This window comes from Sander vitreus, chromosome 19 (genome assembly GCF_031162955.1).
Source record: "Sander vitreus isolate 19-12246 chromosome 19, sanVit1, whole genome shotgun sequence".
NCBI lineage: Eukaryota > Metazoa > Chordata > Actinopteri > Perciformes > Percidae > Sander > Sander vitreus.
The window spans coordinates 2764724-2780031 of NC_135873.1; the positions used below are offsets into that span (position 1 = coordinate 2764724).

Sequence of the window (15308 nt, forward strand, 5' to 3'; positions counted from 1 at the left end):
AAACGAAAAAAAAGGGGGACAATGCAAACATGCACTTGTCCCTCAAAGTAATACTACAACAGTTAAACTAAATTGTTTGCATGCCAAATATAATCCCCTTTTGACTTTACATTTTATGAATTATAACCAGTTTTCTTTTTTCAAAATAAACATATCAATTCCCAGGCTGTTTTACTAAAATAAAAATTCTAGCTATATATTCTGTTGAGCTGCGCAAGTAAATGTGGAGCCCCTGAAGCAGTTCACCTCTACATCAGTGTCGGAGGCGTCTTATTTGTTTGTGTTAACTGCCGACCTGTGACCTTTGACCCCTCTGTGTGTGTCTGACAGGATCCAGTGACAGGTCTTCTGCCGGGCAGCACTGAACAGTCTCACTCCTGGGTCAGAGACAATGTTTACTGCGTCCTGTCTGTGTGGGCGCTCAGTCTGGCCTACAGGAAGAACGCCGACAGGGACGAAGACAAGGCCAAGGCCTACGAACTGGAGCAGGTAGGTGTGTCTGTAGAGCTGGGCCATATGGTAAAAAAAAACAACCAACTATCACGATATTTTTGACCAAATACATTGATGAGGATATTGCAGCGATAATGTACTGTTGACTATTGGGGCTTTCACAAAATCTTAACCCATTGTGTTAAGATTTTGATTGTTGATTATATATAATCACCAATAATGTGGATACAGTGACTAAGTGGGTAAAGGTACATAAAAAAACAGCTAGAACAGTCTGGTAAGTTCAGAAAATGACGTCACTTTACTAGAGGTGGGAATCACCAGAGGCCTCACGATACGATATCGCGATACGATATTACTGTGATTTTAAACATATTGCAATTCATTACCTTTTTTCCAACTTCAAATTGTTCCCAATTTCAAATGATGTCCCCAAAAGGAAACTTTGTCAACATCTGTTTTATCTAAAAAGATACATTTCTCAATTCAGTTTTATTGCTGCATTGTCAAGCAGACAAACTGACCGACACATATATAATAATAGATCCATACTTGGCTTCTCTGTATCGCTACAGTATTGCCACGGAATATATCGCGATACAATGCTGTATCGATTTTTTGCCTGCATAAACACACTGTGCTCAAGATTGTATTGCAAGGATTTATTCCTCCACACGTAAAATACAACTAGCACTGCAGTTACCAAATATAAAGTTACTTTGTGAGCCGAAATAAGTGCGGCGGTCAACAGAAAGGGTTCACTCCCAGGCTCACCCCCTCTCTGTCAAAGCCCAAAAAACCCAGGTGAACAGGTGAAGTAAACAAATATAATGTTATCACTTCCGCTCAAACCACGAGGAAAACGCCCACCACCTACAATATAAGTGCACAATATAATAATCAATAAATAATATAAATGAAACCATAAACAACATACAATATGTGGCTCCTACAACTTGTGACATATCGATATTACGATATCCAAAAGTTAAGACGATATCTATCCTCATACATCAATGTCGATATATTATCAATATGTTGCCCAGCCCTGTGTGTCTGTGTTTGGGGTTCTGAAAAAGAAGATAGTGGGGCTTACTTCAGTCCCAGTGCAGAGTGTTTCTGGTTCGGGTCTCATGTTTCTCTGCCTGAACACCAGGAACAATGTGTTTTTAAAATGCTGGCATTCAGCCATTTCTCTCTCTTTCTCCAGAGCGTGGTGAAGCTAATGAGAGGCATCCTTCAGTGCATAATGAGGCAGGTTTGTATCCCAAAGTCATTTTTGACACCCTTTCTCATTTTGCTGTACTCTGTTCACTTTTCCTCTGTTTCTTTCTCTCACTCACATACAAAGACACACTGGACAGGATGAGCAGTAAACAGCTAGTGAATAAAAGTAGAGGTTAAGCCTCAGCTAATGCACCTTTTTTTTTTAAAGCCTAATTTATTTATTTATTCCTACTTCTTCTCATGATAGAGACGAGTTCTGCTGCCAGATTTGGAAAGGTTTTAGTTAAATGTAATTTGTTCTTCTCAGTCTGTATTCATGCATGTTGTGGCGTAACCTATGCGTTGCATGAGTCTGATGAGGTAACGGTTAGTAATCCCTCATCATATTGTCATCATACAATCATTAGTGCATTAGTAGTAAGAATATATGAAATAGTCTGGTTTGGTCTGAATGTGTGGGTTCATCACTACAAGCATCCCAACCAAAGTTGTAAACAGGCAACATGCTTTTGTTGCAGTATATATACTGTAGCACCTTTCATCTGATCCATTTTCTGAAGATTCTATGAAACTGTAGATAAAATAAGCACATGTAATGAGAATGAAATTCCTGAAAAATCCAGGTTCTTCATCACGTTGATGCATATTTTGCCTGCAAGACGTACTTTGTAATAGAGTCTGAGACATTAAAGGATGTTTATCACAATACAAACGATAATCTCATGGTATATGTTAGGCCTGCACGATAAATCGTTATTAAAAAAATAAATTCTCCTTCAATTAATTTATTGAAAGTATTTGACATTGACACGTTTTAATTATGTTAAGACATGTTCATTGAGTTCAGATAGAGCCTGTATCAGGGCCATATTTAGTTCAATGTGTTATATGTCACTATTTCTGGTAGCCTACTGTACTTAAATGGCCAGTATGTACTTTATTTTCTTTATTCATTGAAGCCTCTGTGTTTACAGGCTTTTAGTGATGCGCAATGTGCTATAGGTGCCAAAAAGAAATCTATGTTTGGTACTGCCAATTTGTTTGTTTTGTCATGGTTCATGTGCGCAATAAACATTGCACTTGGTGAGAAAGCAATCGTGGCAGAGAATGGTGATATCACTTCTAAGCAAAAAAATCGTGATTCATATTTTTTTCCCCGAATCGTGCAGGCCTAGTATATGTTGTGTTATTGCCCAATCCCTCGCATATACGTATAAGTTACTGCTCCGATACTTAAAATATCCTCCATATTGATCACAGCTGCATCATGTTTATTCAGCTTTATTTGCCTCCTCTTGATTTCCATCGTTGGATATGTTATCACTTTCCTGTAGCTGGATAAGGTGGAGAAGTTTAAATACAGCAGAAGTACCTCAGACTCACTCCATGCCAAGTACAACACCAAGACCTGTGCTACGGTTGTCGGGGACGACCAGTGGGGTCACCTGCAGGTCGACGCCACCTCACTCTTCCTGCTCTTCCTCGCTCAGATGACCGCATCCGGTAAATGTGCAACAGAGAGACATTTTTGCATGTTAAATATTGATGAATCTTTGCAGTATAACTACAGTATATACTTGAGTTACCTGTTATACCAGATACATGTTTTGTCTTACCTTCAGCTACGACAAACAACAAAAATGTGTTTCAGCATGTGCTAGTTTTGACAGCTATTTTTAGATTTGAAAAGAAAAGTGTGTGAGTTTTAATTCATGTTTTTTTTTTATCTTCATCCTGTCTGTTTGTATCAATTCTTACTCTCCGAAAAGTCTTGTCTTTATCAAGAAAACCCACAAAAACTGTTGACACATTAGTCTTATTTTAGTCTTCATCAATACATCAGTTAACAATACCTTTTGTGAACAGGTTAGGTTGAAGTTTTAATCGAGACCAAGTTTGAGCACTTTAAGGCTCTGACGCACCAACCCGACGGCCAACCGTCGGCAGAAAGGGCAGTCGGACTGATCAGTCGGCTCCTGATCATCTCCCCGAGTCGGTCAAAAAAGTGCCCGGGAACACACCGAAGCGATGCCGACTTGAGCGTACGTTCTCAGGCGGCGCTAATCTGTATTGTCGCCCAAAAATGAAACCCGGAAATGACGGAACATCTCTCTAGACCTAGTAAACACAGAGCACGCTGTCGTCAGTCATTGTTTTCATCAGAGTGTGTTGATAGTAGTCAAGAAAAATTGTTGTTGTCATTACTTGCTGAACTGAAGAAAATACGATGGCTAGTAATAAGAAGATACTGGCGTTGTCAGCTCTGGTTTTCTCGTGCGCTGATTCGCTAGTCAAGGGCTAGCACTCCACCAATCAGATCGGTCATTGAGTCCGACTGCCCACTGGCCGATTCAACAAGTCAAATCGGCCAAAATGAAGGCCGACAGCTCCTCCGACTGACCACGGCACGGAACACACCGAACAGACTCGAGTCACCGACCTCGCCAGACTGTCCGACGGCCGATAATCGGATTGGTGTGTTGGCGCCTTAAATCAAACTGCTTCAAGCTCAGAATCCACCTGACTGATTCACTTCAAGGTGTCGCCATACGGAATGAAACGAGATCTTCGAGATTGTAACTTTAACCGTTGAATACCTTAACAAGTTGTCTGGTACTGTCTTTGTGTGTGTACCAGGTCTCCATATTGTCTACACCCAAGATGAAGTGGACGTAGTTCAGAACCTCATGTTCTACATTGAGGCGGCTTACAAAGTGGCTGTAAGTGTTCATTCATTGTCAAAACAAAATCACTTAAAGGACAAAGCCTCTCTAAACTGAACCCCTCCATTCCTGGATCCAGTATAATAATTGGTGATTCATTTTCTGGAGATCTTTTCTGGAACCATTAATGTCACATTTATGCTGTCTTCTTCTTTTCTGGTTCCTCACAGGATTATGGGATGTGGGAGAGAGGAGACAAAACCAACCAGGGCATCACTGAGATTAACGCCAGCTCTATAGGCATGGCCAAGGTTGTTAATACATACACACACACACACACACACACACACACACACACACACACACAGTACACTCTCCCCTCAGGGAAATTGTTCAGTCAGATTTAAGGAGGTAAATGAATGAATAACAAAAGAGATAGTCGTAATACGTGTATAAAAGTGACATAGCTACAGTGCAAAAAATAAAAAGTGAAAAAGAAGCAAAGTAAAATTAGGTTAAAAAGTAAGATTGTTTGGTTAAAAGATTATGTTGCTTAAACAATGGATTGTACAAATGATATTGTAGTGCGGTGTCAACATAAATACAGTATAAATATAAGTACCAGCAGTGAATAAATAACAGATATTGCTCATGTAACTGAGTAATTATTGTACATAATTGTCCAAGAATATTGAGATTGAGACGTGATGTGAAAGATACGTGTAGAAACACACTGTTTGACTTGACTGAGTGCGATATTAGAGTGAGGAGAGCGGTGGGAAGAGGTACAGTAGATGGAGGAGAAAACAGCCGGAGCGCTGAGTGAGAGCAGAGCTTCCCTCCACAGAGACAGAACAGGTGCTCCAGTCAAAAATCTCTGGCTCGGGGGAAGGTGTCTAGTCACTGCGGCGGCCTTTAAGCTGACCTTTAGACGGCCCAGACTCTCCAAACGGACTCAGGGTCAGATGGAGGGACTTTGTTTTGGTGCTGAAAGTAGCAAACACAGCAGCACCAACACATCCTGACGTCAGTGTATATAAATATAATGCTGCTGTCGGATATATCGATGAAATCGCTCTCAAAGAACTAGGAGTCATTTTTAGCTTAATAGGAACATGTTTCTTTTTAATGTTATTGGATATTTAAAAGAGTTTTATCACATAAAAAAAGTCTCGTCTCAATCCTTACAAATCCTGATCCTTGTGAGGAAGTTTTCACACAATAGGAAACTTTTTCTCCCTCTGTACACGACCCCGGCTCTGTCCTTGGCCCGCAGCGTACAAGAGGTGTCAGGTTCTCTGTGGTCCCCCAGGAATGGCTTCTCACTCCAAAATAACACAGTACTCGTCGTACCCAGTACACACACACACACACACACACACACACACACACACACACACACACAGAATCAGATTCAGAATACTTTATCCCCTCAGGGAAATTGTTCAGTTCAGTCAGATCCATGGTACAAGTAAGAGAAAGAAAAGAGATAGTTAATAAGTGTATATATACACACACACACCCCCGCAGTTTAATTTAAGACTTTGGAAAGAGGCAGGCGATCCCTGCTCCAGTTATTCCATGTTGTTATTGGTGGGGGCGGCAGTAGCTCGGCCCCCGTATGGCATGTAAGTACGGAGTGTAGACTGGTAGCTGGACCTGGGCACTGCCGAGGCGCCCTTGAGCAAGCCATGGGCAGCCCCTCGCTCTGACATCTGTAATGTGTAAGATAACAGAGTGAAAAATGTAATTTCCTCTTGAGAGAGCTTGAATCTTTTTCATTTATTTATTTATTTTATAATTAATTGTATAATGTAACCGGGATTATGTCATAAAAACATAATCATTTTATACCAAACAGTGGATTTCTGTGAAAATCTGGGAACAAGATAAACCTTTATTAACGCTTTTCTGCATGAATGCTACTGCTGTTGTTATCTACGGTATGTGTACTGTATGCTGCGGTGGAGGAAATATTCAGATTTTTCACTCTAGCAAAAAGTACAGTATTTGCCTCTGAGATGTAGTGGTACAAAGTAGCATAAAATGGAAATATTTAAATAAAGTTTAGTACAGTAAATGTATTATACTGCTGTCTTGTTTTTAACGAGGGTGACAAGACGTATTGATGAACGTATGCATGTGTTGTCATTTTTTTTGTTTTGTTGCTTTTTGTGTGTACGTATGTCGTATTGCTATATACGCTATGTTATATATTCTTTTCTTTCACTCCTCTGTTGTTAAGTAATGATTGTGTTATATGTTGGGACCCCCCTCGAAAATGAGATGACACATCTCAAGGGGTTTATCCTAATAAACAAATTTGAATATGACTGCTGTACGTCCTCCAGGCAGCTCTGGAGGCTTTGGACGAGCTCAACCTGTTCGGAGCAAAAGGAGGACCTGGATCTGTCGTCCACGCTTTGGCTGACGACATACAGCACTGCCAGGTACACACACACACACACACACACACACACACACACACACACACACACACACACACAGCGATGACAAATATTATTACAGGGTTTCTGTGGGGTCTTAAAAAGTCTTAAAATAAAGTCTAACATTTCTAAATCAAAATGTTATGCATAAAAAGTCTTACATTCGCTGAAGTATTGTGTTCTAGGTCTTAAATAATTTTAAACAGGTCTTAGTTTTGCCACGTCAATGTAACACTACCTCTAATGCTCATTGAAATGTTCCTGCAGCGCTTTTAGAATGTTTTTTTATTTTTTTTTTAATTCTGTGGTGTTGTAGTTCTTTCTGTCGCTAGTCCAAATGTAATTCACTGTATTACGACTACAAGTGAGACCAACATGCAGCTTAGATTGCAGCCGATATTGACACCAGTCCTGTAATGCCACAGAGGAAATTGAAGGAATTGTTTCAGGCAATGTTTACGGACTCTGACATCTGACTTTGTTTTTGATGTCGTGATATAGGTCTTACATTTCATTCATAATGGTCCTAAAAAGTTCTTTAAAACGTCTTACATTTTGACTTGGTTGAAACCCTGTAGAAACCCTGAATTATATCTTCGATGTGGAGAAGCAGCTTTGATTCCCACTTTCCTTCCTCCCTCATCAGTCCATCCTGACCTCGATGTTACCCAGAGCGTCCATCTCTAAAGAGGTGGACGCCGGAGTCCTGGCGATCATCTCGTACCCCGCCTTCGCTGTGGATGACATCAGCATCGTCAACATGACCAAGGAGGAGATCATCTCTAAACTGCAGGTGCAGAGAAGTGCAGTGAGATAGCAAAAAGATGTACTTCACACGGTAGCACACTGTGTGATTGCTGACTTCCTTTCTTGGTCTGTTCAGGGTCGATACGGCTGCTGCAGGTTTCTCAGAGACGGACACAAAACACCTAAAGAGGTAAACCACTTGTTATGGTTTATGCTAATCCATTTAACTCACTTTGTTCACATAAGCAGTGGAGGAATACAGTACGTTATTCCATAGTCTCTGTTTCTTTTTTATCTTACCACAGCAGAACAATATATGTTTCTTTTCTCTGCTGTCCATTTTTATTTTTTTTCAAACATAAAGACAACAGGAACTTAATACAGTTTGGGAGAGGTAAGGTGTACAGTGCTTACATAAAACAATGGGTGGTAGGAGCCGGGAGGACTTAAAAGAAACTTAATAATGGAAAATGTCCATAATAATCATACCATTGACAGAAAAAAAACAAAAGAGAAATTTTCAACATTGAAGTCATTTTTTCAGGGTCCTTTTGAAAAGTACATATCTAATTTCTTTAATATCTCAACGAAGTCTAGCCGTAAGGGCTTTACATACAGTATTTGACCCACTTAGTCCAAAGTTTACATGGCCTCTCTGTTTCGTGTTTTCATCATTAAATGCCAAAACGTCTTGAGTTTTGACTATTTCTGGCTCGTTCAAGGAAAATTGTGACTCTTGTTTAAAGGTTTAAACTCCCTTCCTCCTCATTTTCTTATGAACCTCAGCAGCTCTTAGTAGACACAGCTACATTAAGCAGAAGGCTAAATGAATTCAAACGCGTTTGGTCACAGAGGCCAGGGTGGGGCTGCTCTGGCTGTTGGAGCCGTATGTCACAGTCAGCGTTGCTTAGCTCTTACGTAATGGGAACCTGTTTGGTTTAATGGACTGTAGCAAAAGGTCTTCACCTTTTCTCTCTTTGGACAGAAAGTAGGTCGTCAGAGTAGTTAAAAATACATTCTTAAACTTCTCTCTGCACTTTATGCTCAGATTTTCATATGCTAGGCTTTTAGTCATGCTGTTTGGCTTGTTTTTTTTATTTCATTAAACATCATAATATATTAGACTACAATAAAGTCCTGGACTTACTTCCATTGTTGTACCTGGTGCTTTCACAGTCCATCATCTTTTTGTCAAGCCAGGGTAGACCTTAAATGTCACATTGTCTCAATGTGACATTTTGGATTATTAGAAAAATGGAGACAAACACAATTTGAAGAGTGTATCATATATACAAACTGCTCTTCTTTTTTAGGAAGCAGACCAGGTTAAAAGGCCCCCTCCCCCCTCGTCTTTCCTCAGTCCGACTCAGACCTTGTGTGAATTATTATTTGTGCAGCAGGGTGGACCTTCTCATAGAGAACTCTATAACATGCCCCTTCAATAGGATCAATAGAATATCACATCCGCATTATTATATTCTGCCCCGCTGTGGTCATTTGATCCCCAGGATCCAAACCGTCTGTATTACGAGTCTGCAGAACTGAAGCTGTTTGAAAACATTGAGTGCGAGTGGCCACTGTTCTGGACCTACCTCATACTGGATGGCATCTTTATCAACAGCCCTGAGCAGGTAATTTACATCTGTGTGTGTTTCCAAGCATTATGTTTTGACAGTATGTACACACGCCTCTGTGGATTTTGACGATGTAAATGTTTGATATAAACTCGTCCAGGTGCAGGAGTACCAGGAGGCTCTGGAGGGCATCCTGATCAAACAGAAAGACGGGATACGACTGCTGCCAGAGCTCTACAGTGTCCCCCCAGATAAGGTAATGCCTTTTAGGGAAGGTGTAGACATTCTTGATGCCATTGTGAACTTTTTATAAGATGTTGATCAGAGTTCTGTATTGTCAATAAAAAGCAGGAACCCTCACTTGAATGTAGGGCTTGGAGGCAGGGATGTAGACGGTACCAAATTCAATACTTTTAAGCTTTGTTTATGCTTCTGCGTTAAATCTACGGCATGGCTACGTACGTAGGTACGTGGGGACATGGACCCTACGCCGTAGCCTGACGACGCACGTCGTCGGCCGTGGCTTGGTAGCGTTGAGTTCCCCCCCCGACTCATTTCCAGGTTCTCCCTCTCCATAAATAACATGAAATCAAGGAGAGGGTTAACTTTTCCTGCCACAGATTTCCCACTGTTGTCAGAAAGAACAGGGGAGACACTTTGTTTCTCTCACTATGACTCTAGAGTCGCTACTCGCTCCGAAGCCAACCATCGTCAGTCTCTCACTCGCTCTACCACTCACTCCCCCCCCCCTCCACACACACACACCCACGCCGGTGCTGCTATTCTCTTAAACAGATCGACGCACAAACCAACGCACAAGTATTAACTTCAGGCCACTTACGTAGGCTACGGAGATAGCCTCCGCAGGACCATAAATCCCGCATTAGGCAGCGACCGAATTGCCTCTATAGTATTGAGTATTGAAAAATGCCTCGCCATTCAATACCAAATTTCAATACCTAATGCAAATTTCAACAGCATCAGTGAACCAATAAGCATGCAGCATGCTTCAGATCTAATAATGCAGGTGATTGGCTGTCTAACGTTACATGTCGTAGAGACACACAGAAACTCTACGGTACACACAGACGGGCTCACGTAGTAGGAGCTGAAACATAAATAAAAAGATTTGTGCGTAATGTTGTCATTTCTTTTTGTGAAAATGGATTTTATAAAATTGGTATCGAAAAAAAGTTCAGGAACCGCCATCGAAGTCACAGTATTGGTATCGCTATCCAAAAAAAGAAAGAAATGTAAACTATACCCAGCCCTACTTGGATGCTGTGAAAATGTGCTCATATTGTTTATTTCTGAACTTTATAATTCCTTTGTTCTCACTCAGATGAATAGTTTGCGCAACATTTGTCATGTTTTCATGTTTGTTTTCAATGCAAACAGGTGGAGGAGGAGTATTTGAACCCTCACTCTGTGGAGAGGGTGCCGATGGGCAAATGTCCTCTGAAATGGGGTCAGTCTCTGTACATCCTTGGAAACCTTCTGGCTGAGGTGAGCCGTCGTGTCACTAGCTAAATCATCCTTCAGTTGATGAATAACAACACACTACGGGTGGATTATTTTCTTGAAAAAGTGGGAAGTTAAAGCTTCATAAACTTTTTTTTTACATTAATGAACGTCCGTTACATTTAAGCCATTGCCAAATAAGTTACTACAAAGACACACAACTCTCTCTGTATTTCTCAGTATGGCTATGTGCAGAAAATTGTGTCGTCTGGCGACTTTCCTGCGCAGAAACTCGAGCTAAGATAATTACCTCTTCTGAAGAATCCATCATGTTTTTTTAACCCTTCGTGTCCTCCTTGGCTACTAGCAACTGCGTGGAGGAGGGGGGGAGGAGGGGGGGGGGCGCGATCACAGAAGGCTTGTATCATGTGGATGCGCCGACAGTGTTGTTGTCATTACTTAGGATTCCTCATGGGGAAGACAGAAACTACGCACTACAGCTTTAATACCAGGACACTTTTAAGCTACTAATAAGGACTAATAAGCTTTGTAATTATTTTTTACTTTTTACATATTCTTATTACTTTTGCACCATTGTCTTTCTTTATTTCATTAATGAACAGCATGTATGTTATGTGTGTTTTTATTAAATAAATTAATAGTAATTGATTTCACTTATTATGTTTCCTGAAGTAATCTCCTGTCAGACAATTGAAGAATACGGCACACTGCTTTTAAAATGCTGATTAATCCTTTAAATGAAGTGAAGTTTACGTGTTGGCTTAATTTTGACTTGTTTGTTTGTTCTCAATTTATGCAAATAACAAACCAAATTCTCGTTGAATTCGGGACTGTGACTTTTTTAAGCTCCGTCTCATTTTTGAAGGGATTTCTTGCCCCCGGAGAGATCGACCCTCTTAACCGACGTTTCTCCACCGTCCCAAAGCCGGATGTGGTCGTACAGGGTGAGTTAACGGCACACTTAATATGGTTTCAGTGTGTTGTTTCAGTCCCATTAGTAGGGCTGTCTACCGAATTCAATACTTTTTAGGCACTGACCAAATTGCCTCTAAAGTATCGAAAAAAAGCATCGTCATTCATTACCAGATTTCAATACCTAAGGAGTAACTCTCATCAGCGTCAGTGAGCCAATAAGCACGCAGCGTGCTTCTACCAAGGTCTAATAATGTCTGTGATTGGCTGTCTAACGTTACACGTCATAGAAAACACCCAGGAAAACCTCGTAGTGGGAGCTGAAACATAAAATAAAGATTTTGGCTGTAATGTGCAGAGGTGGAAAGGGTACAAAAATATTCTCCTGAAGTAAAAGTATTATTACTTTGATGAACTTTTACTGAAGTACAAGTAGAATTACCAGTATAAAAATCTACTCAAGTAAAAGTAAAAAGTAGCTCATTTAAAAGTTACTCAGAGCAAAAGTTACTTTTTAACAGCGGGGGGGAGATATACTTTCTTATATATTATATTATATACTTAATATCTTATTTATACTTATTATACTCATTTAATTAAAAAATAAATTTAAAAAGTGACAAAAACTTTTTTTAAAGAAAGAGCTATACTAAAACATTTTTTTTTTTTACTCTGCAACATATGTGCTTTAAAATGTAGCAAAGTACAATACTTCAAGCAAAACATACTTACTTACATACAAAAGTACAAATTTTAAAAACTACTTCAAAAAGTAAAAGTACACAAAATAACTATTACAATTACAGTAGTGTGAGAAGTTGTAATTAGTTACTTTCCACCTCTGGTAATGTTTAATATTGTAGTTTCTTTTTTTGTTAAAATGGATTTTATAAAATTAGTATAAAAAAAAAAAAAAAGTATCGTGGGGCGACCTCTAGCTCAGCCAGTAAGAGCGTGCGCCTCATGTAGGCAGAGTCCTTTGCAGCGGCCCAGGTTTGAGTCCGACCTGCGGCCCTTTGCTGCGTGTCATCCCCCATCTCTCTCCCACCTTTCCTGTCTATCCACTGTCACTATCTAATAGAAGGGAAAAAATAATCTTAAAAAAAATTGTTCAGGAACCGGTATGGAAGTCACGGTATTGGTATCAGTACCTGTATCAAACGATACCCAGCCATACACATTAGTTTGTTGGACTCTCCTAGTGAAATCTGTCTTTTGGTGGTCTTTTTATGCGTGTTCAAACCTTCTCTCTCCTCTCGTAGTGTCAGTTCTGGCAGAGACTGAGGAGATTAAAGCGCTGCTGCTGAAGAACGGTATAGATGTGCAAACTGTCGCTGACATCTATCCCATCCACGTGCAGCCCTCCAGCGTCCTCAGCCACATCTACGCCAGACTCGGTAAAACCTCAGAGGACATTTTCTTTTTGCTCTTTCTGGGTGAAAAACTTCGGATCAGGACTTTTTTTTTTTTTTATTATAATCAAGAGAAATGTACTGCTTTTTAACATTAAGATTACATGAAAAAATTACAATGTCAGTAACCCACAGAAGGAATGGCTAATGTCTTTTAGACACAAGGGGCCCTATCTTGCACCCGGCACAGAGAAGTTATTAGTCATTCAGTGATTTTGGAGTCCACGATCTGAGAAAATGCAACTCTCATCAGAAAAAATGAAGTTTTAACATCTACACCAGAGATCTTCAACAGGGGGTCAGAGTAACTGCAGGAGGGCCACCACATTATTGTCAGTTTTTTTTTTTTTTTTAAATGTCTTAACACGAATCCAACATATTAGCAAATATAAATCAGCCTATTTGTGAAAATGATGATAGGCTTACTGGCCTAAAGGTAGTCACTAAGGTAGCCATGCACAGATCCAGTTCATCCTGAGGATGCAGTGTGCCACATGTATGTTTATCATGTGGCACATTTATAAAATCATGCCAACAAACATTTTAATAGCTTAGTAGTCCATGCACTAAAAAAGGTATGTGTAAAGGCATTAGGCCGCCCACACGTTATTGTAGGCCCAGCTTATTATGCAACTTAATTATATACAATATGTAGTAGGGGGGCGCTTTTCCGTCTCTCTCTCTCTCTCTCTCTCTCTCTCTCTCTCTCTCTCTCTCAGTTAAGGGATCCTTGGCTTAAAAAAACGTTTAAGACCCCTGATCTGAACAATTGTTATACTCTCCAGACCTTTACTCATCCTTTTCCTGCTGTGTTGCAGGTCGTAACCCGAGGCTGGGTCTGTCGGGACGGCCCTACAGGAGAATAGGAGTGCTGGGAACCTCCAAGTTCTACACCATCAGAAACACCCTCTTCTCATTCACACCTCAGGTTAGTAAGACAACATACATTGTCTGGGGGTAAGTTAGTTATAGCCAGTAGTGGAACGTATCCAAGGACATTAAGCAAGTAATATACAAATTTGATGTACTTGTATTTGAGTATTTCCATTTTCTGCTACTTTGTACTTCTACTCTCATTTAGAGAGGGAAATATTATCATTTTTTTCTGCGCTCCACTTATTTGATAACTTTAGTTACTTTGCAGATTCAGACTTTTACTTATAGTATTTCTACACTCTGGCAATGCTACTTTTAGTACTTCTTCCACCACTGACTTTTTAACTTACAGCATGTGTTTGCCAATTTGAAAACATTTTAAAAGACCAATTAGTCCTATAACAGTATATTTTTTTTCTTCCGTTCCCCTGTTTGTCACATTCCCTCAATCTGAAATATGCTATTGCTTTAAATTCACTTGTCATGAAACTTTTGACATCATCCCCCCCTTTTCTCCCCTAAAACCCTCCAGTTCATCGACCACCAGCAGTTCTACTTGGCGTTGGACAACAAAATGATCGTGGAGATGTTGAGGACGGAAATCTCCTACCTCGCATCCAGATGGAGGATGACCGGACGACCCACCGTCACTTTTCCCATTTCACAGACTATGCTGAGTAAGTACACACACACACACACACACACACACACACACACACACACACACACACACACACACATATATATATATATATATATATATACACACACACACACGCACAATCACTAAACATAACGCCTTAAAAAGTGTTGGAAATGTGTTGAAGATGCTTTATGTCCATTGTAAGACTGAAGGGGAGAGTAGGGTTAGTGTTACAGGAAGCAGCCCATCTGCTTTATTGATGTTACGGTCTGTATTGAACATTTTAATTTTTGTGTTGAGCAGAGTGTATGTTTTTTGTGTGTGTGTGTTTCAGCTGATGAGCACACAAACTTGGACCCTGTAGTGTTGGCCACACTGAAGAAGCTACAGGATGGATATTTTGGAGGAGCAAGGTGATTTTTTTTTTTACTTAGGATACCAAGGAGGTCATGTCCCATCAATCAATCAATCAATCAATCAATCAAACTTTATTTATAGAGCACTTTAAAACAACCAAAGTTGACCAAAGTGCTGTACGGAAGAATACATAAAGACCTGAAGTACATAACTCGCACAAGCATAAAATACAAACAGAATACAAATAAAACAAGTTAAGAGACATAAAGTAAAACAATAAAATCAAAATGTCAAAGGCCAAGGAGAAGAGGTGGGTTTTAAGACGAGATTTAAAAACAGACAGTGAAGAGGCCCGTCTAATGGGCAGAGGACGATCGTTCCACAGTTGAGGAGCTGCCACAGCAAAGGCACGGCCCTCTTTGAGCTTACGTTTAGTTTTGGGGACACAGGAGCAGTTGATCAGCTGACCTGAGAGAACGGGTTGGTGTATACGGGTGTAGCAGCTCAGAGATGTA

At 40.2% G+C, this 15308-nt stretch overlaps 1 protein-coding gene across 6 annotated transcripts in view; it reads left to right on the forward strand.

The window, feature by feature from the left end:
• The window catches only part of phka1a (phosphorylase kinase, alpha 1a (muscle)), a 32701-nt gene that overhangs the window by 2904 nt on the left and 14489 nt on the right, over window positions 1-15308 (forward strand). For all 6 annotated transcript variants that reach the window (XM_078275777.1, XM_078275778.1, XM_078275781.1 and 3 more), the window contains exons 2-17: window positions 331-489; window positions 1664-1711; window positions 3015-3183; window positions 4318-4400; window positions 4574-4654; window positions 6695-6793; window positions 7437-7583; window positions 7674-7727; window positions 9046-9168; window positions 9272-9367; window positions 10510-10617; window positions 11459-11537; window positions 12768-12902; window positions 13736-13845; window positions 14326-14470; window positions 14771-14849. In XM_078275777.1, the coding sequence (XP_078131903.1) occupies window positions 331-489; window positions 1664-1711; window positions 3015-3183; window positions 4318-4400; window positions 4574-4654; window positions 6695-6793; window positions 7437-7583; window positions 7674-7727; window positions 9046-9168; window positions 9272-9367; window positions 10510-10617; window positions 11459-11537; window positions 12768-12902; window positions 13736-13845; window positions 14326-14470; window positions 14771-14849 (1715 nt within the window). The remainder of the gene's footprint in view (window positions 1-330; window positions 490-1663; window positions 1712-3014; window positions 3184-4317; window positions 4401-4573; window positions 4655-6694; window positions 6794-7436; window positions 7584-7673; window positions 7728-9045; window positions 9169-9271; window positions 9368-10509; window positions 10618-11458; window positions 11538-12767; window positions 12903-13735; window positions 13846-14325; window positions 14471-14770; window positions 14850-15308) is intronic.